Genomic DNA, 25,479 nt, shown 5'->3' with positions numbered 1-25,479 from the left:
GTTTCGACAGATTGTATGTTTCTAGAAATTTGTCCATTTTACCTATGTTGTCCATTTTCGTGGCCTATAGTTGTTCATAGTAATTTCTTACAATCCTTGTATTTCTGTGGTATCGGTTGTAACTTTCCCTCTTTCATTTCTGACTTTATTTATTTGAGTCCTCTTTTTTTCTTGATGAGTCTGGTTAAAGGCTTGTCGATTTTGTTTATCTTTTCAAAGAACCAGCTCCTGGATTTATTGATCCTTTGAATTGTTCTTTTAGACTCTATGCCATTTAATTCTGCCCTGATCTTGATTATTTCCTTCCTTCTACCCACTCTAGGCTTTCTTTGTCGTTGTTCCCCTAATTCTTGTAGATGTAGGGTTAGGTTGTTTATTTGAGATTCTTCTATCTTCTTTAATTAGGCCTCTATTGCTATGAACTTGCCTCTCAGTAGTGCCTTTGCTGTGTCCCATAAGTTTCGGGCCATTGTGTGTTCATTTTCATTAATTTCTAGAAACTTTCTGATTTCTTCCTTGATTTCATTGTTGACCCATTCATTATTTAATAACATGTTACTTAGTCTCCACGTATTTGAATGCTTTTGAGTTTTTTCCTTGAGATTGGTTTCTAGTTTCAATCTGTTGTGATCTGAGCATATGCTTGATATGATTTCAATATTCTTGAATTTGTTGAGGCTTGTTTTGTGTCCTGCCATTGTTCTAATTTTGAAAATATTCCATTTGCATTTGAAAAGAATGTATATTTTGCTTCTTTGAGGTGAAAGGTTCTGTATATATCAATTAAGTCCATTTGATCTAGAACGTCATTCAGTGCCACAATATCCTTGTTGATTCTTTGTTTGGAAGATCTATCCATTGTTTATAGTGGGGTGTAAAAATCCACTATGATGACTGTATTGTTATCAATACCTTTCTTGGATTCATCCAAGATTTTCTTTATATATTTAGGTACTCCTATATTAGGTGCATATGTTTACAAGGGTTATCTCCACCTGTTGGACTATTCCCCTAAGTATTATGCAGTGACCTTTCTTGTTCCTTTTAATGACTTTTATTTTGAAATCTATTTTGGCTGATATAAGTATTGCTACACCCCGGCTTTTTTTTTCCTGTCCATTTGCTTGGAATATTTTTTCCATCCCTTCACTTGCAACCTTTGTAGATCTTCTGTTCTGAGATGGGTCTCTTGTAGACAGCATATTTGCTGGTCATGTTTTCTTATCCATTCAGCTACTCTATATCTTTTGATTAGGGCATTTAATCCATTTATGTTTAAGGCTATCATTGATACGTACTTATTCATTGCCATTTTTTTCTGTACCTGTGTTTCTCTCTCTCTTCCCCCTCTTGCAGTGTTGACTTGGTGGAGATGTACCCTTTTAGCTTTCTTTTGTCTGGGAAACTCTTTATTTCACCTTACATTTTCAATGAGAGCCTTGCAGGATAGAGTAGCTTTGGTTGCTGGTCCTTGCATTTCATTACCTGGAATATTTTGTGCCAATCCCTTCTGGCTTGTAGTGTCTGTTGAGAAATCCGCTAATAGTTTTTTCAGAGCTCACTTGTATGTTACTAGCTGTTTCTCCCTTGCTGCCTTCAAGATTCTCTCTTTGTCTTTAAAATTTGCCATTTAATTATATTGTGTCTTGGAGTAGGCCTCTTTGGGTTCTTCTTGATTGGGACACTCTGTCCTTCTTGGACTTGTGTGACTTTTTCTCTTGACAAGTTAGGGAAGTTTTCTGTCATTTTTTCAAACAGGTTTTCTATTCCTTTCTTCTTCTCTTTCTAGTATTCCTATGATGTGAATATTGTTACATTTCATGTTGTCCTGAAATTCCCTTAAACTGTTCTTGTTCTCCTTGAATCTTTTTTCATTTTGTTGCTCTGACTGGGTATTTCTTTCTGCCTTGTCTTCCGGCTTGCTGACTTGGTCTTCTGCTTCATCCAGTCTGCTTTTAATTGCTTCTAGTGTATTTTTCATTTCAGATATTGTATTCTTCATTTCTTACTGGTTCTTATTCATAGTTTCTATTTCCTTTTTCATCTCCTGTATTTCCCATAATGTTCCCGATAGTTCTCACTGAGTTCTTTGAGCATCCTTATAACTATTATTTTGAATTCTGTGTCTGATAGATTGCTTGCCTCAGTTTCATTTAACTCTTCTTCTGGGAATTCCTTCTTTCCTTTCAATTGGGGGTTATTTCTTTGTCTTCCCATTATAGGTGACTCTTTATTTGGTTCTGAATCTCAGGTTGCTTTGCTTTGCCTGCCTGTCTTTGTGGGGTGGGTTGGATCTCTGGTGAGAGTTCTGTGGGACTCTTTGCAGTCCCACAGTTCTGTGCAGTCTCTTTGATTTCTTGATCTGGATTCTCTAGGGTTGTCCTTTATTCATTTTATGTGCTCTCTTGTTGCCCTTGGGCTTTGATTATTGGGCTCATTTGTTGGTGGGTTCTCCCCTCCAGCCAGCTGACTGGGAGTCACAACCTCTGCTATGTCTTGTATGCTGCTGTACAGGTGGTGGTTAACAAAGTGATACTACCTAGAAAACCAAACCATGCCAGCAAAAATACCCCACTACCACATCAGCAATATGAACAGCAATTGAACAAAAATTTAAAAAGATGGAGAGAGATTAAGACTATTATAAGATAGGAAAAAGGGGAATTTGAGATGATTAAAGGAGAGAAAAATGATTTTGAGTGGGAACAGGGTGGAGAAATAATAAGACTAGTAATAGGAACAAGGTGAAGAAAGGGAGAAACTAAAATTTAAAATGTAAGTAAAACAGGGAAGGGCAATGGCAAAATAGAGTAAGGAAAGGGAAGAGTATAATATGTAGTTTGAAATAAAATAAAAAATGTAGTGAACCAAAGGGAACAAAACTGCAGCAAAACCACAACAGGGTCAATAACAATGACAACTGAGCAAAGATTAATAAAGGTGGAAAGAGAATAAGATTATTATACAAAGAGAAAAGACACTATGAGATATCTACAATAGAAAAATATGATTTTGAGAGGATATGGGGGAAAATAATAAGAGTAAGGAATAGAGTCAAGGCTAAGAAAGGGAAAAAAAATTCCTAACTCAAATAAGCAAGGGCAGGAGGAAGGCAAAATGGAGTAAGACAGGGTGAGAGTAACCTATGAGATTTGAAATAGAAAAAATAGTGAACAAATAGGAATACAGTTGAAGAAGAACAGCAATAACCGTAATATCCATGCCAAACAAGCTGCAATTTATAAAGGTGTAAAGGAAATAAGAATATTATAAGAAGAGGAAAAAATGTGAGCTGAATAAAGGAAGGAAGAATGCTTTTGAGAGGATAGAGGGAGAAATATTAAAAGAAGTAAGAACAAGGCCTGGTGTGGGGAACAATAAAATTTACAATGTAAATAAGAAAGGACAGGGAGAAGGCAAAATGGAGTAAGACAAGGGAAGGGTACAATGTGAGATTTGAAATAACAGTAAAATAAAAAGAATAAAAAATAAAAGACAAAATAATGAATTAGTTGGAATACAATTAAAGCAAAAAAATATTAAAAGGCGGTATGAAGGGAAGGAAAAAAATGCAAATTCTGAAGAATGAGGTGAAATTTGTGTCTGCAGTTTGGTGTTTGCCTTCTGACTTCTCTTTCTAGATCTGCCTCTAGCTTTCCATCAGCTCAAGGTCGAGGCGGGTCTTCCAAGTTCTGGCAACACTGACTGTATCAGCTGCCTCTGGAGGGAGCTTCTTTTGAGATTGGGAGTGTGGGACACCTGGATCTCCCCTGGAAGGCGCTATTCAGTCTTCTGGGAAAATTGTGGGTGTGTTCCCCCTGCCCCTGCACCACAGCTTATTGGTCTGTCCCAGCTTATTTCCAGTAATGTATAGTTTCTTATGAATTAGCTGTCAGTTTTAAGGAGGGGCCAATCTGTGTGAGAGGGTCCACTCTTCCCTGCTTGGTGTTGATGGCGGCTCTCTGTGCTAGCAGAGGCGGGGTGGGGCCCTGATTCCCCCTTGCTGCACTGATTACTGAGCTCCCTGCCTTGCTGGCCTCAGTGGAATAGGGCCTTAGGATTAGTGTATTTTGTCTCCCTGAAAGAATTTCAAAATGGGCTCCTAAAGCGTTCCTCTTTCTGTCTTTCTCTTGCAGATATACACCCTGTATGGCATCCTGGAGCCTGACCTGCCTGTTTTGCAGGTCTCTCCCACTGGAGATGCTTTTGATCCTGCAGGGGGTAGGGGCTGGGTGCTATGTGCTACTGTCTCCTCCTGGAGGTTCAGTCTCCACCAGGGAAGGGGGTTCTGTCTGGCTATAAATAATCTCTGGTGCTCAACTCCTGCCCATCCAGTTCCCAGTCCACTGCCCTCACAGCAAACAGAGTCTTGAACTTTCCACTCTGCGCAACCTCTGCCCTACCAGCTGTGCCAGACTGAGACTGAGAAATTCCCTCACTGTGCACCTTTCTGATCTCTGCCCAGCTGCATTCAGTGGGTGCAAACTGTGCCCTCAGTCCTCTCCCCTTGTTGTCAGGGTAGCTGTGGTCAGGGTCCCTGCCCAGCATGCCTCTGCTCCCCTTTTAAAACGTCCCTCTGGGCACTCCCACTGCAGCACTGAATTGCTGTCCAGCTTTCCGCCCCTCCAAAAAGCCAAGAGTTTCTCACAGTCATGGCTGGCCACAGCCTGCCTCCTCCACCCTGCTCAGGTGCAGATAGGCACGCTCTCTCTCTGGCACTCTCCTGCAAACGTCACTGCAGCTATGGGTGTGCTGCTCGCTGTGTGTGTATGTAGCCTGGATCTCTCTGACTTGGTGTATCCAAGTCACTTCTGGCCCAGGTCTTCGGGTTCCCTGCCCTGGGAGGGGAAGGAGCTGCAAAGCTGCAGTCTCTGACCAGGCTCTCCATGGCTGCAGGCACCATGCATGTGGTATTCCCCCTTCAACCTATAAAATCCCCTTACTGCCCGCTGTAAAGCATCTTCTATACTCCTTGGCTTCTGCATTCATATCAGCTAAGATTCCATTGAATGTTCAGTTTATTTTTTGTAAGATCAGCCAAGTGTCAGAGCAGGGACAAGACCAAATGGACTCGACTTCCACCTACTTGGCCGCCATCTTTACCCAGCCCTGCCTTTTTTTTATAAAACTAGTATGTTTGTTTGTCTGGACTTATTTGTACTGAGTATGATTAAGTAAAAAAAAATACATTTCAAGGTCACAGTTTTCAAGGTAGTATATAATTTGACATTGTAAAATGCCTTTGAAAAGCAATAGAATTTGTCATGTGACATACACTGGAGATGATAATAGTTGCTACTGTCTTCATTCATGTGTATACTATTTTGTCAAATATTTACTGGGCATATGGTTGTATATGCCCAACATTATGCCAGGTGCTGTGATATAGTGGTGAGTAAAATTAGATAAGGCTCCTGTTCTATAGAGGTGTACATTCTAATGGGGAAGGGTCAAAGAATCACATGTGTAAATTATAACTGTGATGAGTGCTGACAAATCACACGTCTACAAAGCCATAACAGTATACCTAATTTTGGGAGACTAAATGTTTCCTTGATGAACAGGTGTCTAAAATGAGCACTGAGGCATCAGATTAAACTATGGTAAGAGGGAAAAAAGAATTTTCCCGACACGGGAAGTATCAATAAGTGGAGCAAAGAAATAGTTGCAGAAGGACTGGTGTGACTGGAGAAGAGTTTGGGCACTCAGCATTCTGGGGGCCAGATGTAAGATGAGGCTGCAAAAGTAGGCAAGCCATGTGACTCCCATTCTAAGTAATGACAGCCCCTAGACTTTTCAAAAGTTGGTGGTGGGAATAGTTTTAGGGGAAATGGGAAGGAAGGGAAAGGGTTTAAATTTACATCTTGAAACGATCACTGGCTAATTGTGGAAAACAGGCATATTGAAGGGTAACCTGGGGAGTGAACAAACAAGGCTTCTTTAGTGTTCCATGTAAGCAAAGGGTATAGTTTGGTTCAGGGTAGTGATGGTAGAGATGGTTAGAAACACATAAATTTGAGAGATTTATTCCTGAGTTAAACTGATATGAGTTGGTGATAGATTGGATAGGATAGATAGATAGACAGACAGATAGATAGAGAGGCCTCATGACAGGTGTTTTTTTTTACTGATTAGGTGTTCAAGCCTCAGGAAGAATGCAGTAGCTTTGCTATTGTAGAATATACCCAGGATTTATTTTTCTTTGGGAAAACTGACCAGGTCCAGAGAAAAGATTGAGATACTATAGTTTGGGAACATTTCAGCCAAATAATCCCCACAGTGAGGTTTATAAGTCCTGCCCACAGAGGCAGTGCTTTTTTTAGTCTCTCAACTAGTAGCAGACCACCAAGGATCACCAGACATTAAAGGAATGCTTACATGAAAATAGAGTTAGAATAAATAGGGAAAAAGGAACTTAGAAGAATGGAGACAGTGTAGGACAGTGTAGGGATCAAAAGAAAACTTTAAAAAATAAAAAACCCTAAGAGAAGTTAATATACCCATGAAACTATGGAGGCTATGAGAAAAGAACATTTAAAGGGCAAAAGAAAAGCTGAAAATTTACTGAAAGAATCAGAAGACAAATGACAGAAATCCTTCTCTTAGATTGTTGCAATAGTTTCTAACTGATGACTCTTCTGTTGCTCTTTGTGAGGCTGTAGTATCTTCTCATGTCAGCAACTAAAATGACCCTGAAACTTCATGTCACTCTTCTGCCCCAAATATTTATTAGTTCCCCTTTCACTAAAAGCCAGTCCTTGGAATAACCTACTAGGCCCCCCTCACCTCATCTGATTCCATTTCCTCTCTACTTTGATTTTCTGCTACTCCCCTTCCTGCCTTCCTTGGCCACACTGGCCTTACCTCTGCCTCAAAAATGAGGCAATGTTCCCTTTGTTTAAAATGATCTTTCCTCAGATGTCTATATAAAAGATTCTTTGGGTCAGTATTCTAATGTCACCTTCTTAGTGAGACCTTCCCGGGCCATCTTTTAAAAAATTTTAACCACTTTCCCTTACCTCTTATCATTAACATTCTCTCTCTCTCAAATATATGTATGTTTTTAAATATATATAAATATAAATTTAAATATAAATATAAATTTATAAATAATATTTAAATATTATATAATTACATATAGATTATATATTATATAATTATATATTATCTATTACTTATATTTATTTATATAAATATATAAACATATAAATAATACATAATATATAAATATGTATTATTTATATTATATATTTATAAAATATAAATATTTATATTTATATTATATTTATATATTATTTAAATATATATAAATTATAAATATAAATTGAAGTGAAATTAACATAACAATTATTTTCAAGTGAACAATTTAATAGAATGTAGTACATTCACAGTGTTGTGCAACCACCACCTGTATCTAGTTCCAAAACATTTTCCTCATCCTCAAATAAAACTCCATGTCCATTATGTAGTTACTCCCCTTTCCTCTCTGGAGCCCCAGCAACCACCGACTTGCTTTTAATCTCTATGATTTTACCTCTACTGGATATTTTATATAAATGGAATCATAAAACATGTGACTTTTGTGTCTGGATTCTTTCACTGAGGGTAATGTTTTTGAGGTTCATCCTTATAGTAGTAGCGTGTATCAGTACTTCATTCCTTTTATGGCTGAATGATACTCCATTATATGCATGTAACACAATTTAATTGTTCATTTATCAGTTAGTGGAAATTTGGTTTATTTTAATATTTGGCTGTTGTGATAGTGCTGCTGTGAACATTCCTGCACAAGTACTTGAGTTTCTCTTTTCAATTACTTTGGGTATATACCTAGAACTGGAATTGCTTGGTCATATTCCAATTCTGTTTAACTTTTGTGGGAACTGCCAAACTGTTTCCACAGCTGTACCATTTTATCTTCCCACCAGCAACATACAAGGGTTCCAAGTTTTCCACGTCTTTGCCAACACTTTATTATTATTATTACCTCCATTCTAGCGTATATTAAGTGGTCATTGTGGTTTTGATGTGTATTTCCCTGTGAATAATAGTGTTGACCATCTTTTTATGTGCTTTTGGCCATTTCTGTATTTTCTTAGGAGAACTATCCAGGTTTTGGTTATTGAATTGTAAGGGGTTTTAATGTATTCTGGATACTATGCACATACTATATATTTTGCTGATTTGTTTTATATATTATGTGTATCTCTCACTAGGTAAGCTCAGTGAGAGCAGGCTTTTTGTCTGTTCACCTGCACCAGTACGGTGCCAGGCGGTGTTGGTGTTCAGTAACTTTTTGTTGAACAAAAGAATTGCAGAAAATATTGAAGATTTATCTCACTAAAAATTGTGTTATAACCATGTTGGTACTTGATAAAGGAGAAGAAAGGGGCTTAATAGTGCTAAGTTGTCTTATATCATAAGAATTTAGTAGATCTGTAAGCTTATAAATCAAGGAGTAGCCCTAATGTCTGTAATGTTCCTATATGGAAGCAAAAACAGAAGAACTAGCTTTTGCTCTTCAATCCGATGAACTTAAATACACATACATATAGATTCTTTCTTCAGGTTAATGAATAGAAACAAATTCGGTGAGTATTTATAAATAAGGATTGTCACACTATATACCCTATCATATTTAAGATTTATGCTTACACTTTGACGATGAATAAAAAAATTGTTTCCATTTAGTTAAATGACTTCTTACCTATCTGTTTTAGTTTTTCCTTCTGAGATGAACAGTTAACTTTTAGGACTCTTAAGTAACTATGATTTTTTAAAAAAATAGGAGTTAAGTTCATGATTTTAAATTTGAGTGCCGACCTATTTACTTCATTAAGTTGTCACTTCGTATTGGAGATGCCCAGTGGCTCAGAACTTAGCTTTTCTGTTATTGGAACCCTCTTCCCGACCCATGGAGAATCATTGAACACATTTTGTAGGATCAGAAGAGATTTTTCACAATTCAGTTTTATTTGAAAATCAATGATAAAATAAATTTAGTAATAAAATTTTATGGACAGGTTGTAAAACTTCAGATCAGTCATCTATAACCATCTTCTTCAAGTGTTTGAATTTAACCACCATCTTTTATATATCATCTTGCTTTTCTCTCCGACATGAACTAAGTGATCTTATCAGCCATCTGTATCTGAAATAACTGATAGTATACTCTTCAACATAAGTATCTTAGGGATTATGGCAGAAAGAAATACATAAAAGTTACTCTATGTAAGTGGAAGTGTTATATTTATTATTGAAGGGGAATAGCACATAACCGAACTGTAGGGACCTTATAAGAAGTCAGAGTCATCAAGCAGCAGGTGTCCCACAGAAACCTTTAATAAGAGGATGTGGGTGAGGTGAAAAGCAGTAGATAAATGAACCTCTTCAGGAAGGGAACTTAGTTTCTGTTGAGTAGGGTGAGAAACTTTCCAAGCAGGTTGTCAGAGCTAGGGCACAACCGAACTTCAGACCCGTACCCTGGGAGGGAGCCTGCCCCGTGAGCATGGGCAGCGACTCCAGCAATCGTTCCAGCTGCTTTTGATGAGGTTAGTTGAAAACTTGCCAACTTGTATAGGTTAAAGAAGTGATTTTGCAAGGTAGATGCTTAAAGAATCTAAAACCTGTATTTAAATTTTTTTTGAATTGTCTTCCCTTTGAATTTTTTGTCTTCATTTTTTTTAATTTGAGTTTTAAGAATGAATTATTTGGGTCACTTTTGTAATTTCCTCTGGAATTAGAACTAATTATAAAATTAATTTTTAATGCAAATTCAAGATGAGGGTTTTATATTTAAAAATATAAATATGATAGTAATAATAATAGAATTATATATATAAAGTGGTAGGCAAAATAGATTTGCCACCTTTGTTTTTATTGGGTATTTGAATCTCAGCGTGAGGTGACAGCTGCTAATCCAATATGAAAATAGTTGGAACCTACCTGTAGCATCCAGTTTCATCTTCAGAAGATCAGTGACTAATTTCCTTAGTAATCCATTTCAGACTCTTTTGAAGCTGGGTAGATGAGTTTTACATCCTTTTTTGTTCTCTTTTATGGTTATAAAAGGACTCTTTGTACGTGTGTGCACAGTGTCACCTTTGAACTTTCCTTTGATAAAGCAGTTTTCCTTTCAGGTAAATACACATGAGAACACATTACTATTTAAATGCAAAAATATATGAAGAAACTGAATTTAAAGCAAAGGAGAAACAGAACATTCAACTGTTTGTGAGTGAACTCACTGTTCTTAACAGTGGTATCTGTTACTGGGAGTCTAGTAGAATTTTTTCTACAAAGCAAGCTCCTTTTCTGTATGACTCTTTGGTGTAACATTAGGAAGACTGCTGCTAGTAAGTGTTAAGAGACGTTTTTTCAGTGTTTAAAAATTGAACAGTTCTATTTCACCATTACTACATTTTATGTTAAATAAGCACAGTTTTAGAAAATGAAGTAAAATGATGCTTTATAGGTTTTATTTGTTATAAAGAAAATTCACCTCTATGTATCTTTATTATATAAAAGTCATGTGACTTGGAATACAATTAAATTCACAGTTGGTCATTTTACAATAGTTTTCCTATGCATCAGTGCATTTTAGTCATCCAGTGCATTTATATTAACTGAATTTTAGAGTTTGTTCATATGTTTAGATTTCATGCCTTACCTACTATGGAAATAAAATTAATTTAAGAATCTAAAGGACTTGTTCTTATAGCTTAAATTATAAACTTGTCACGTGACTTTAAACACCTATCTTCAAGCCTATAAAAATAGCAACATTGGACAAAGAATCCTAAAGTTAATTTTCTATTATTTGAATTACTTGGGAAGTTTAGGTAGAGGTCTACACAGATTAACAATTTTCAATTATTTGAATTGTTAAAAACCTCTGAATTTTTACCCACAGATTGTTTCCTAACTGCTTAGTAAACTTTAGGGCTAACCATCTTCAGATTGTCTAGGGTTACACCAATGATTCGTGCCATGATAATACTTAAACTCTTTTATTTCCAATTATTTTAATTAGAAATCTTTCAAAATATAATATAAATACTCTTGCCTCCTTAAAGTGAAAATTGATTGCTCTTATTTACTCTCTCCTTCTATTCTGAATGCCCTCATGCAGCTGTTTCTATATCTGGTTTTTATAAATTTTCTGGATTTTCTTTTTCCTAGTTCTCTCAATCATGTAAGTGATGTCAGCCTGCTTACTAAAAGTAGTCTCTCTTCCCCTTGGAGTTTGTTACTTATAATTTGTTTTTTACAGTAGAACTCAAATAATTGTATAAACAAGGTAAATTACCGTTGATAGGAGGGCCTAAAGGTGTTCTGTCATGAGTAAAGTCTATGAGTTTTAATAGAATCAGTATTGATAAGTTCACACCTCTAGCCATCTATCCACAATTGATAAAAATAATTGTAGCAAATAGAGTTGATAGCAGAATAGGGCAAAACATCTTATGCTTACTATATGGTAGTAAGTGTTAACAGTTTATGATTTTATTTTTCTGTGCTTTTATGTCTTTTATCCTTGGTCCTCCAGAATGTGCTGATCAAAAGCCTGCTCAGCATTTATAGTCCAGCCTTGACATTTTTTGTATGGTAACTGCTGATTCTCCTCGCCGCTTCATACCTTCTTGTGGTCAGTGGTACTACCTGATTTATCTGTTTTTCCACAGTGCTTGGTATAGTAAACATTAAGCATTGTGTTAAGTACTGTTGAAATGCAGAGATTAATAATACATTGTAATAGTTTGCTGTTTACATTAACTGAGTGCTTTCTATGTGTCAGACACTATGCTCAGCCTTTTACATGCATTCCTCATTTAATCCTAAAGCCACCCTTTAAGGTATATACCATTTCCATCTACATTTTATAGTCTGGAGCCAGTAAAAAATAACATCTGCAAAGTCATATACTAGTGAGTATTGAAGCCAGGCTTCAAGCTCAAATCTTCTGACTCTTGAGCTTTTAACCACTTTTGTCCCTTAGAAAAACAAAAAAGAAATCATTTTACTAGGTTGAAATAGAGACTGAAAGTAGGAGAGGTGGGTACATAAGAGATGATACCTGAATCAAAGGACATGGTAACTTATCTGAAATGAGGGCTGTTTTCTAGGCTTAGAAAAAGATGAGGCAAAAAGACAAGGGATGTGGAATATGAAACTTCATACTACATGTGGAGAATAGTAATCGGTTCAGTATGGCTGAACCATACTGGTTGTGCTAGGAGAGTAAGATGGAAATAGTGGTTGGGATCAGATATAGGACCAGATAGAATAATCATTTATTCCCAAACCATCCTCACTATACTATGTTTGCATATGTATCTTGACATGAAAGGCTAAACATAGATCTCCAAGGCATGAATGAAAGCATATTCACAGAAGTAGGAAACCTTGTTAGTGAACAGAAAGAACTTTCCTGTAATGCTATGAAATGCTATGATAAAACTTAAGAATATTAGAAATTTTAGTACTGTGAATATTTTTCACAGTCAAACCTTATTTAAAATAGTAAAAAAAGAGGTAGGGTTTGTTGTGGGGGTGGGAGGTAGCTTTGCAGTGTCCCTCACTTTTCATTAATACTAAACTTACAAAACTTAAATTACTAGTATTGTGTGGGCTACAATTTCAATAATATTTTTAGGCATTCATTTTTATATCAAACGTGAAGCCCATATATGTGGAGATACCCCTACGTGCCGCTTGTATTGTTAGAAATCAATGTCAGTGGGTAGCATGAGAGAAGAAATGAGAGAAAAAGGTAGACCAACTAGGAAGAGGAAGAGCAGATATAATACACGTGACACAAGCAAAATAAAGCTTCCACCGGAATATTTACTTTTATTTCCTTTTGTCAGCTTCCTGAAATAACAAAGAACCCTAAAATTGCAGCAGTTTACACAGTAGTATTCAAGGAGGGGACAGTGAGAGCAGTCCACCCCAGGTGGGAAGGATGTTTGGCTAGTGCAGTTGCTTAAATTTGCCTGCACCTGATGATGATTTAAAAAGAATTAGAGAGTCAGTTTTGTTGTATTAATATTCTCTATAAACTGTGTGCCCTTTTTGTGCCTCTACTGGGGCACAGCTTCTCCCATCATACCCCCCTCTTCAAACACATGCTCCAAAGCTTATTTCTCACTTAATTTGCATGTTGGCTGCAGGTGTGCTCCATGTGCTTCTTCATGCTAAGATCTGGACTGAAGTAGCAGGCTGACAGGAATGTATAGTTCTTTTGGCAGAGGAAAAAGAGAAAGACACCTGGATAAACCACAGATGGTACTTAAAGCTTCTTCTAGGAGCTAGTGTAATGTCTCTTCTTCTCTGGTCAAAAGAAGTTACCTGGCCAAGCCTGATATCAGTGGGGCCAGGAAGTAAATACCTCTCACAGAGGAGTGTTTCAGACCCCATAACAACAAACATTGTTATATAATCTTCTTTCAAGGAAGGGAGGTTGACAAAGAATTGAGATCAGAAATACCGTTTACTGTCATGGGCTACTTTGTGTCCAGGTGATTTAACAGAGTTTAAATTAATTCCAATGATATACAAAATCTTTACTAGAAATAAGGAGGTACTTTTTTTGACTATCAGATTGCTTTTCACACTGGTGATTGTATATTCACTTTTACCATTTATATAAAAAAGTCAGATATTTATTTTTCTTGAATATGTAGGTGTTCATGTGCCTAGAGAGTAATGGCTCACATAAGCTGTTTTCTTAATGAAATACAGTAGTTAAAAGACTAACAGCTTTTCTCCACTCCATTCTTCATATAAATGAGAGAACACAGGAAGTGATTCTTGAGAGATGAATTCCATGGTGAAAACCGGTTGAGAAAGGCTGGAAGGATTGTTAATATGAGTTGTGCAGTTATGGAATTAGGGAGAAAAAGAAGTCCATTAATTTGTATTAATAATTGCAATGATTATAGTAAATTATTTTGTTGGAGACTTTTCCTCCTACTTCCTTATTCCTTCTTGTACATTGAGAGTTTATGTTTTTATAGAGAAAGAACCTCATAGGGGTTTGCTTTACATTTCCTACTCTCACTTCTCTGCTGATAGAACACAAATTGATATCACACAGCATTGGGCTGTTGTGGAGATAGTCTGGGAAATAATGGAAGGGTAAGAAAAAAAGACCATTGTCCTATCTACTTTGAATTGATGGCATTAACTGAATTGGTGTCTCATGTTGGCACTGAAGAACATGATATACTTCAGAACATTTGGAAATTAAAAAAAAAAAATTCATTTGATAGTAGTTCCCAAATTACTTTCACTGGTATATAGTCAGTGGGAGATATATTATAAAATGATTTAGTAAAATTTTGCTTAAAGCTTAAAGGTAAGTTATATACCAATTAACTTTATTTTTTTGGAAGGGCTCCTAAGAGTACCATAAAATGCTGTCTGCAAGCAAAAATGTAATTTATATATGTGTGATCATTCCTGAAGTTAGATAAAGCTCTCAGCGGCTTTTTGATTACTCGTGACAGCAGATTGCTCTTGATAATGATGAAAAGTGTACTGAATAAACTTTAAAGACCTTTCCAGTAGTGGATTACTTATACCTAGCCAACAACTGAACACAGGCCTTCTTTATATTTCAGTAGGCGTTTAGAAGGTTAGCTAGTGTTTCAACATTTTAAAAGGTTTATGGTGAACAGTGAATAGTTATACTGATAATACAGACAGAGCTACATGAAAACGATATTTGTTTCATGACTATAGGTTATTAGATAGTCCCATTACAGCTTGGGGTTTTTTTCCCTCTTCTCTTCTATAGCACTTTGTCAGTTAAGTTGGGTGAAGCTAGATAATTTTAAAAGCTATATTGTCTAGCAATCCCTGTTGACCAGTAAATTGGCTGAATTGAAATCATTTGCTTTAGCATTCCTCTGATAAAAGCTTTTGATTATATTTGAATAACATAGAGAAAACTACTTTTAAAGTGAAAATAATTTTGATGGTAAATCAGAGTTTAAATAGCTAACTCAAACAGTGTTTGACTCATGTTTAGGATCTTTTCCTAATGGGGTACCTATGAGTGAAAGAGTTCTAGGTACAATACACATTGAAAATTTCTTCTAAGTACTACAATTAGTGATGAAAAATAGAAAATGCTTACAAGTATCTTTGCTGACTTAGATAACTTGGAATTACATCATTGGAATCTTTATTCATAACTCAACAGTTTTGGTTTTTTTTAGAGTAGAGGATTAATGTATGTTTGACTTTTATTTTAGAAGATAATTTTCTTAAGATAATTTTAATGATATTCATGGAAATAAGCATATAGTAGCACTTTTCTTCTCTCTTCCATTAGGTTGTAACCCTAAATGGACTAGTTATTTCTCTCCCATATAATAAGCTTAACAGTATTTAAAACATTATGGATGTGTGGATAGTTATATGATGAAAATATATTAAATAATCTGGAAGCTCTTGCTATATTAAGTCTCAGAAATGGGAAATCTGAGGGTTAGAGTCCTCTTCTTCATATTGTTCTTCACACTTATATAGTTATTACATGAAAGTTTTATTTTACTTCATCCTTTATAATTAAATAATTTTCTTTATGTGCAATGAGAAAAATATAACAATTATATCTCTCACTAAAATATTTTGCTTAAGATTGCAAAGGACTCTCTTGAATGAATAGAATTCTATACTATGAAATGTGAAATATATTTAATATTAATTTATTACCAAATTTGCTACATAGATCATTCTTGTTACAGATCTTTAAACTAGGGATCTTGTTCAGAAGTATTTAATAAATTGGTAAAAATTAGTGTTGGAATTTATATTTTTAAATCAAATTGGAAACTTAAAAGTTCAGCATGAAACACTTTTTTTTTTTTTTTTAATTGTGCAGTCCCTTTACTCAAGTAAGTTGCTGGTGCCAATTTTGAACACTGATAATATATTTACCAGTTAAAAGGGTCAGTGTTAGTTGATTTTTAGGGTAATAAATTCTGTCACTAATGGTTTATGTCCGGGTCATTAATAATTTTGGACTCAAAAAGCTATTCTCTCGGTGTCATCTTCAGAGAGAGTAGTCTTGAGAATGGTCTGGTTTCCTAGTCTATGAGATGAACGTGTGATTTGGGGTGCCACCTACAGTCTTCAGGACTGTTGTCATCTTGTGCCTGGCTCAGGGCTGTGTCAGTGTCACTGTCACTGTCCAATTAGGGTCTTCTAGTATTTCTCCTCACTGTAGCTCCCTCTCATTTTGACCAAACTGTAGCTCTCTGTAAGGCCCGTGGTGGCTTCTGGGTCAGCGTGTCTCTGCAGGGTTCCTGCTGGTTTTCCTTCCCTTGTCTCTGCTCCCCCTCATCTCCTTGTCCTGCTCCTGACTCTTTAGACCAGTGCTGCATGTCCGAATGCCTTTTCTGTTTTATAAATTATTAACACTGCTGCTCCCCCACCCGTCTTTTTTGTTCATGTAAATATTTCACAAAACAACTTTTTCCAGAAAGTCTACAGCAACTCTCCATGCTTCAGCCAGAGACCTTAGTTTGGAAAGTAGGACTTGAAACACTGCTGCCCTCAGTTGCCCCAGTTGCATGTTGACCTCTGTCTTCATCTGTGAAGTGGACTTAGGTATAACCTGAATTGGCCTCTTAGACTCTCCATCCTCTGTGCTTCTATCTCCAAATGTGGGACCTGCATACTGCATAGATAGTCTTTCGTGTGGGGCACTGTGAGTTTGCTTTTGAGGTTAGCACTATGTATAATTAGGGGATTTGTAAGTGCTCTAGTGACTACTCTCAGAAATCTTTTTCATGCATAGCTTTTCCATCCTTGAGAAAAACACACATACACTGAACTTCCCTGACATTTTCATATTTATCTCTTAGGTGCTTCTCTTTTGCCCTTTTTATTTTTTTTTAGTTATATTTTATTGATTATGCTGTAATAGTTGTCCTGATTTTTTCCCCTTTGCCCGCTTCCATCCAGCACTCCTAACTCCCTCAGGCAATCCTCCCACCATTGTTCATGTCTGTGGGTTATGTGTATCAGTTCTTTGGCTACTCCATTGCCTATAATGTACTTTATATCCCTGTGGCTATTCTGTAACTACCTACTTGTACTTCTTAATCTCCTCACCTCTTCACCCATTCCCCCCCTCCTCCCCCCTCCCATCCGGCAACCATCAAAACATTCTCCATATCCATATTTTGTCTGTTCTTCTTGCTTGCTTAGTTTGTTTTTTAGATTCAATTGTTGATAGATGTGTATTTTTGACATTTTATTGTTCATAGTTTCGATCTTCTTCTTTTTAAGTCCATTTAACATTTCATATAATAATGGTTTGGTGATGATGAATTCCTTTAGTTTTTTCCTTTAGTTGTTTTGGAGCTCTGTCTGCCCTTCGATTCTAAAATGATGGCTCTGCTGGGTGGAGCAGTAGTTTTTCATGACTTTGAATATTTCTTGCCAATCCCTTCTAGCCAACAAAGTTTCTTTTGAGATCAGCTGACAGTCTTATGGGAAATTCCCTGTAGGTAACTAACTGCTTTTCTCTTGCTTCTTTAAAGAGATTTTCTCTTTATCTTTAACCTTTGGCATTTTAGTTATGATGTGTCTTGGAGTGGGCCTCTTTGCATCCATCTTGTTTGGGACCCTCTGTGCATCTTGGACTTGCATGTCTATCTCCTTCAACAAATTAGGGAAGTTTTCTTTCATTAGTTTTTCAAATAGATTTCCAATTTCTTGTTCTTCCTCTTCTCTTTATGGCAGCCCTATGATATGAATGTTGGAATGCTTGAAGTTGTCTCAGAGGCTGCTTATACTATCCTTGTTTATTTGGATTCTTTTTTTCTTTTTGTTGTTCTGATTGGTTGTTTTTTGCTTCTTTATGTTGCAAGTCATTGATATGATTCTTGGCTTCTACTGTTGTTTTCATGTAAATTGTTCTTTATTTCAATTAGTATATCCTTCATTTCTCACTAAATCTTTTTTATGCTGCTAAGGTCCTCACTAAGTTCCTTGAGCACCCCGATAACTAGTGTTTTGAGCTCTGCATTTCATAGGTTGCTTATCTCCATTTTGTTCAGTTCTTTTTCTGCAGTTTTGCTCTATTCTTTCATTTGGGCCATGTTTCTTGGTCTCCTTGTTTTGGCAGCTTCCCTGTGTTTGTTTCTATGTATTAGGTAGAGCTACTTTGACTCCATGTCTTGGTAATATGGCCTAATGTAGTAGATGTCCTTGAGGGGCCAATGACACAGTCTCCCCTATCATCCAACTTGGGTGCTCAAGTTGCGCCCTTCATGTGGACTGAGTACACCCTTCTCTTGTAGTTGAGCCTTGGTTGCTATTGGCAGATCAATGGGAGGGAGTTACCAGGCCAGTCAGCTGCAAAGATTGGCTGTAACCACTTACCGCCAACCTCCACTCTTCATGGAGTTTCAGCTGTTTGGGGGCAGGGTAGTAGTGCTCTGACGTGTCTGTAGCTGTCCACTGGGTTTACAGGCTCTGGGATAAACCCAGGTGATGTAGGCCAAGGTCAGCCCCCTCCTGTGTCCTGCCCAGGGCCGCCTTGCATGAGCTATAAAGCAATCTGAGGTGGCTACTACTTGTACAGGAATTAGAGATTCTAAGGCAAAGCAAAGCTGTGAGTCTAGGCTTGCTGGTGTGAGGCCTGGGGCTCACTGCAGCCAGCTGTTGCTTGTTTGAGAGGATTTAGGAAGTTGTGAAGCAGGAGCTGAGACTAGCCATTCATATGGGAAAGGAGCATGGGTGGACCCAAGAAGTTGGTTGGGGTGGAGCCTCTGGGGTCTTCAAGGCAGGTCAAACAGTGTTAGGTTGGTACAGTCTCAGATATGGCACCAGCTTGCTGGCTCTGTGGGAGGAGGATTTAGAAAAGGGGCAATGACCTCTGCTTGCCTTGATGCCAGGCACTTCAGTTCCTCCCTGTGCACCACTGGTGCCTTTCAAACTGCTACCCGGGTCCTAGTGCTCAGAGGGAGTGAGTCCATGTGTGGGTTCTTTAAGAGGAACTTCTTGGAGTTCCAGTATTTTCTTCCACCAACTCAATCCCCACTGATTTTTGCTGCCAAAAGTTGTGGGGACTTATCTTCCTGGCACTGGAACCCTGGGCTGGAGGCCTGGTGTGGGGCTGGGACTCCTTGCTCATGAGATATCCCTCCCTAATTTTTATCTACCACACGTGGGTGTGGGATCCGCCCGTTCTGCATCTTTGCCCCTCTTACCAGTCTGGATGGATGTGGTGTCTTTAATTCTGTAGTTGTTAGACCTCCATTCAACTCAATTTCATAGTTGTCAGACCTCCATTCAACTCGATTTCTGCCATTTCTGAGTGATGGTTGTTCTATATTTTAGCTGTAATTTTGATGTGGTGATGGGAAGAGGTGAGCCATGTCTGCCTATGCAGTCATCTTGACCATAAGATTCCAGCATCAAACACTGTAATAGATAAAAATGGTTTTGTAATTTTTTTAGTTTCATCTAGAAGCAGTTAAACATATAGATTTAAACAAGCTTTAACTAGGAGATTGTTTTCTAAATAACCTAAAAAGCATTGTAAATACTCAACATAAGCAAGCCAATAATCAACTTAGAAGGCTGTACTGTTTTTGGTATGTACTTGAAAACTTTTGAAATACGTTCATTAGAATTTACTGTAATCTTTTTTTTTAATGCCATACTTTCTTTTCTTTCCACCCTTTCCCTCCTGTAATATAAACATGTCTTAAAATAAGTGGTATGATTAAGAGCAGTTAATTCCTAAGGAATCTGGCCAATTATCTGTTAGTATATCACTGAGACCAAAGGAACAAAGCAAGATGTTTTTTGAATCATTCAAGACATAATTTGTTTTATTAGTAATGACAATTATAGTTAATGGTTTTATGATGTGGAACTTGACCAATACCATTGGGTTTTATTTTGGGAGGAAAAAAAGGAACTTCTGTTTAGGTAGTTCACATGTGGGTTTTTTGTTGTTTTTTCACATGCAGGGTTTTAAGATACTTGTTTCAAACTTCTAAACTTCAACCAATAAGTTGTCTAAATCCCTTTTCAGAAATACTCTTTTCTGACGTCTTTGAAGTAATCTACTTTCATCTGTTTCAGTATCTTACCTGGTAGGTTCTCTAGCCCTAATCTCCTCTGGTGCACATGTCTTAGTTCTACTGGCCTAGAAGAAGCATACAGCTGGCAGCCATGGAGTGTTCACAGTGTGCCAAGAATTAGATAGCTCCATAAATGTCTAACCTTTAAGCTGTCCACCTGAAACTAATATAAAATAATATTGAATGTAAACTGTAATTGAAAAAAAATTTTTTAAATGTTATTTTTAAAAAAGATAACTCCATGAGCTCTACTTGGATTTTTAACTATCACCTCCAGACTCTGAATGTTCAAAATCAAATTCATTCTTCCATCAAAGCTGATTTCCCTTCCTAACTACTTTTCTGTCACAGCTCACAGTCATCTTCAATTTTTTAAGTTCCCCCGAATGCTGTGGTAACTTATTCTCCCTGCCTTTTGTGATTCTGCTCCTTCTAGCTAGAATTTTCTCTTTCAGATGGGAGCCAAAATATTTTCTTTGTTAAACCTGTTAATGTGATTAGGATATCTTTATATCTCCAGGTGTATCCAAACAAAGGCATGTTTAATCAGTGTTAGAGCATTTGGGGAAGACATATCATATATTCTCTAAATAGAAGGTCAGCAAATCATGGGCAACAGGCCAAATCATGCCACTAATTATAGGAAAAAAAGCCAGCTTCTTTTCTAAATGAGCATTTGTTAAACCAGAGCACATCAGGAGTTTTTCCCAAGTTTCAAGTTCTAGGCCAGCGTATGTAGACTATTCAAACAAGAATAATAGCGTGTTTACTAAAGCCTAAGTTTTTTATGTATGCATAACCAGAGCAAGAGATATCCAGTGAACTTTTCATTAAGTCTACTTTAACTCCTTTCTATATTAGCACACTTTTTTTTTTTTTGGAGCACTTGGAACTTATAGGCAAGGCATCAGGTAGTTGACTTTAAATTCTTGTTTATGCTCCTGCATTTTTTGAAATCTTTAATGCTGGAGCATTTGATATAAACCTCATTCTGTGGCTAAAACTGGAATATCCTTGTTCCCCTAACTTTAAAAACACTGGTAATGTCCTATAACTTCAGTCAATAGGAATATTAAAGTAATGCTTTAATTATATTCTCTGCCACCTCTTCCCTCAAAAAGAATCTTTTGCTCTATTAGCCCGGGAAAACAATATTTTCTTTCCCTCTATTTAGATCATAGTATTAAGTAATATTTAGAAAAGTCAAAGTAGTGTTTTAAAACTCATTTCAATCATTTCCATATCACTTACTGGCAACACAGGAAGGTTGAAATGCAACTGTTGTTGAATAGAATGAATGAGTGTAGGCTCATCTTGTACCCTTGCAAATTCCCCTCTGCCTAAAATCTCATGCACTACTGTATACCTTCTCCTCAGCCAGAATTTTAGGTATGGTGTTTATGCACAAATTCCAACAGCTCTTTCAAGCGAAAAATTTAAAAAAGAAATAAGTAGAATTGGAAATAGTTACGGGATCTAAAGCTTATAGTAGAATATATGTAGAATTTTTTGCAATTAAGTTTTGCGAGTAATAAGAGATGCTAAGGAATAATAATAATAGCCCCAGTGTTAGCCATTTCTCCTTAATACTGAGAGCTGATGCTATAGTCCTAGCTTTGATACAAAATTAACTATGGAGCTAAGGCTATATTGCTGATATAGTAGAAGAAGGAAAGAGTTTTAAGAAATATTATTCAAAATAGGTTAAATGAATAAACACAATCCAAGAATCTGGCAGTATTACCAAAATTTTAAATGAACTATTCCTTTGACCCGGCAGTCCTACTCTGGAGCTCTGTCCTACAGATACAATAGCACATGTATGAAATTACACATTCAGATTTATTTGTTGCAGCATTTTTTATAATAGCAAAAGATTATACAGTCCAAGTATCCAGCAATAAGGGACTGGGTCATAAAATTGGAAAGACACTGTAAGTTAGGCCAGCTAAAACATGGCACTTGATAGGCATATTTTCTGCAAAATTATATTGAAAAGGAGACCTAAAAGTAGCAATTAAGGGATGGTAAATGGGAAATAATTACACGTAACCAAACTTTACTGTGTATTATATTTTAAAATAATCAGAATATTTTTACTTTGTCTTCTAGTAATTAAAAAATATGTAAGAGCTTGCGTAGATTGCCTTATTTTAATTCCCATTCCCATTTGATTTATATTCCCATGTAAACTGAACATAGTATTAGGGTGCTCAGGCACCTAATTTCATGGTTAGGTAAGAACTATTAGAATTGATTCTTACAGTTTTCCTTCATCTGTGAAGTAAAGGTGAGCTGATTGGAACACAAGTTAATCACTACATTTCTTATAAAAATTTGTCTCTACAGAGGAACAGCACTTTAGGTTGTATTTATCATTTATGCCCCATGTCTTTACAAAAGAGTCAAGATGGTAAAAAAGGATACTTGTGAACTTGTTCTCTGATGAGTTTTGTCTGAGTGAACACAATTATAGATAAAGGCTTAAACTAAAGCTGTGAATAGAGAACTTTTGTAGCCTAGATTCTAAATTCATGTAAGTCAAGCAGTAGAATTTCCTAACAGTTTAAATATGTGGAATCCAAGATAACACTGAATTTTGTGCTTGTTTTTGTTCAATTGTAATATTGATCACTGTGTAAAGAATTTAGTCATGATAGAGAAGTAGTTACATAGGAAAAAGAAATACTCCTGTCTTTTCAATATTTCCTTAGAGTTAGGAAAAATTAAAATTCTGGACATGAAGAAATTGATGTTGATCTGTGGCTAGGTTTGCTATAACATGCTCACTAAAATAATACATTTTAAGTGCATTGCTATGTAATTGTTTGCTCTCATATATCTAAATTTAATTTTCAAATATTTGAAAATTAGAGTGTATTTTATATTTAAGTAATATTAATTCTTGACTGGACAATAATGTAAATGTATGTCATTAATTTTTGCAGATTGCATTTTTATAGTAATTACCCCTATAATATTAAACTTTGTGTTTTTATATAAAGTTTCGCATGTCATTCTCACAGCAGCTCTCTATAGTTGAAGGGTTGATTATTCCTATTTTTTAAAGCCCAGAGAGTTTGTAACTTATTTAGTCATCAATCTATGATTTTAAATATAACTCAGTCTTCTGCTTCCACATCTCATTATTTCTTCATTGTAGCCTAGTATTTGTTTTATTTTTTTTAATATCATGATATTGTAACTGGTTGATGGCATGTTTTCTGTCTTTCAGGATATGGCTTTAGTTGCACCTGAGGCTCCTTCAGAACAAGCCAGGAGAGTTTTTCAAACCTATGATCCAGAAGGTAAAAGATTTTATTAATTTTTTAACATTGACTCTTTTTTGTATCTATATATATAAGAAATTTTTGATATTTACCTGAGTTTTATTCATAAGAGTTACTGAATTATTGAATGAAACATAGGTTGTATTTCTTGAACATTTTAAATGAGAAGAGTGAAAATGGGAACAAATAAAAAAAGAGACTTAAGTATTCAAGTTCTGACATGGTTATAAGGTTTTCATGTTTCTTGGGCTACTGAATTATGGTTACTTGAATCTTGACTTCTTCTAGTTAGTGTTGAACAAGGAAAAATACTATCTTTTGAACCAGCTCTTTAAAAAGTAAGCCATTTCCTTCCCTTTTCACTTATTTATTAAATAAACGGCTCTTCCAGAATATTTTTAAATTGAGATATAATTAACATTTAACAGCCTGTAAGTTTAAGGTATACAACTTGTTGTTTCTTTGTATTTCTACATTGTATCATCATTGCTGTAGTAGTGTGAACTAACACCTCTATCACATCACATAATTATCTTTTTTTAATGATGAGAACAATTAAGATCTATTCTCTTAGCAACTTTGAAACTTATAAAATTGTATTGTTGACCATAATCACTATGCTGTGAGTTAGCTCTCCAGAACTTATTTCTCTATTAGTTGCAAATTACTACTCTTAAATAACATCTCCCCAGTAACCCATCTCCTAGGTCCTGGTAACTACCATTGTACTGTTTTTTTACAAATTCAGCTGTTTTAGATTCTGCATATAAGTAATATTGTACAGTTTTTGTCTTTCTCTGCCTGACTTTTCAATTATTATAATGCCCTCAAATTCTATTCATATTACAAAAGGGAACATTCCTTATTTCTCATGGCTGAATAGTATGTGTGTGTGTATAATCCATTTATTTATCTACTTATCTGTAGATACTTAAGTTGTTCCCATATCTGTGCTATCAAGAATAATGTTGCAATAACTGTGGGTGTGCACAGATCTCTTTGAACTACAGATTTCAAGTCCTTCAGCTACATAACTAGCAGTGGGATTGCTGGATCAGATAGATGGTAGTTCAATTTTTAAATTTTTAAGGAACTTCCTTACTGTTTTCTTTAATGGGTATACCATTTTACATTCTCACAGTAGCCTATAAGGGTTCCCTCTTTTCCACATCCTTACCAACATTTATCTTTTGTCTTTTTGATAAAAGGTATTGTAATAGGTGCGGAGTAATATTTGTATGTCTTCTTTAGAAAAATATCTATTCAACTTCATTGCCCATTTTTTTAGTTGCATCTAGTTTGCTTTTTTTCTTTTCTTTCTTTCTTTCTTTCTTTCTTTCTTTCTTTCTTTCTTTCTTTCTTTCTTTCTTTCTTTCTTTCTTTCTTTTTTTGCTGTTGAGTTCTTTGAATTCTTTATATATCTGGGATATTAACTCCTATCAGATATATTGTTTGGGAATATTTCCTCCCATTCTTTAGGTTGCTTCTTTCAATTTTTTATTTCTTTTCATGTGCAGAAGCTCTTTAATGTAGTCCCACTTGTTTATTTTAGTTTTTGTTGCCTGTATGTTTGGTGTCTTATACAAGAAATCATTAACAAGGATCTTTTCCCCTATATCCCAGAAGTTTTACAGTTTCAGGTCATACATTTAAGTCTTTGACCCATTTCAAATTAATTTTTTGTGAGTGGTGTAAGCTAGGGATCCAGTTTCATTCTTTTCATGTGGCTGTCCAGTTTTTCTGACATCATTTATTGAAGAGGCTGTCATTTTCCCATTGTGCATTCTTGTTCCCTTGTCAAAAATTAATTGACCTTATATGCATGGATTTATATCTGGGCTCTTTATTTTTTTACACCGGTCTATGTGTTTGTTTTTATGCCAGTATCATACTCTATTGATTACTGTAGTTTTGTAATATGCTTGAAATCAGGTAATGTGATGCCTCCTGCTTTGTTCTTCTTTCTCAGGCTAGCTTTGACTTTGCATGATCAAAGTTTAGGACACATTTTTTTTTTTCTGTTTCTGTGATATATGTCATAGAATTTTGATAAAGATTGCATTGAATCTGTAGAT

The 25,479-nt window shown here is 35.9% G+C and overlaps 1 protein-coding gene across 3 annotated transcripts in view; it reads left to right on the top strand.

Moving 5' to 3' along the window:
• Positions 1-25,479, top strand: part of MINDY3 (MINDY lysine 48 deubiquitinase 3) — a 101,647-nt gene that overhangs the window by 50,984 nt on the left and 25,184 nt on the right. For all 3 annotated transcript variants that reach the window (XM_054593442.1, XM_054593434.1, XM_054593451.1), the window contains one exon: positions 23,350-23,422. In XM_054593442.1, the coding sequence (XP_054449417.1) occupies positions 23,350-23,422 (73 nt within the window). The remainder of the gene's footprint in view (positions 1-23,349; positions 23,423-25,479) is intronic.

This window comes from Pteronotus mesoamericanus, unplaced genomic scaffold, assembly GCF_021234165.1.
Source record: "Pteronotus mesoamericanus isolate MK-2021 breed Mesoamerican mustached bat unplaced genomic scaffold, CSHL_Meso_final contig_130, whole genome shotgun sequence".
Lineage (NCBI taxonomy): Eukaryota > Metazoa > Chordata > Mammalia > Chiroptera > Mormoopidae > Pteronotus > Pteronotus mesoamericanus.
Note: the sequence above shows the minus strand (reverse complement) of the source record. Positions and strands in the feature narration are given on the sequence as shown.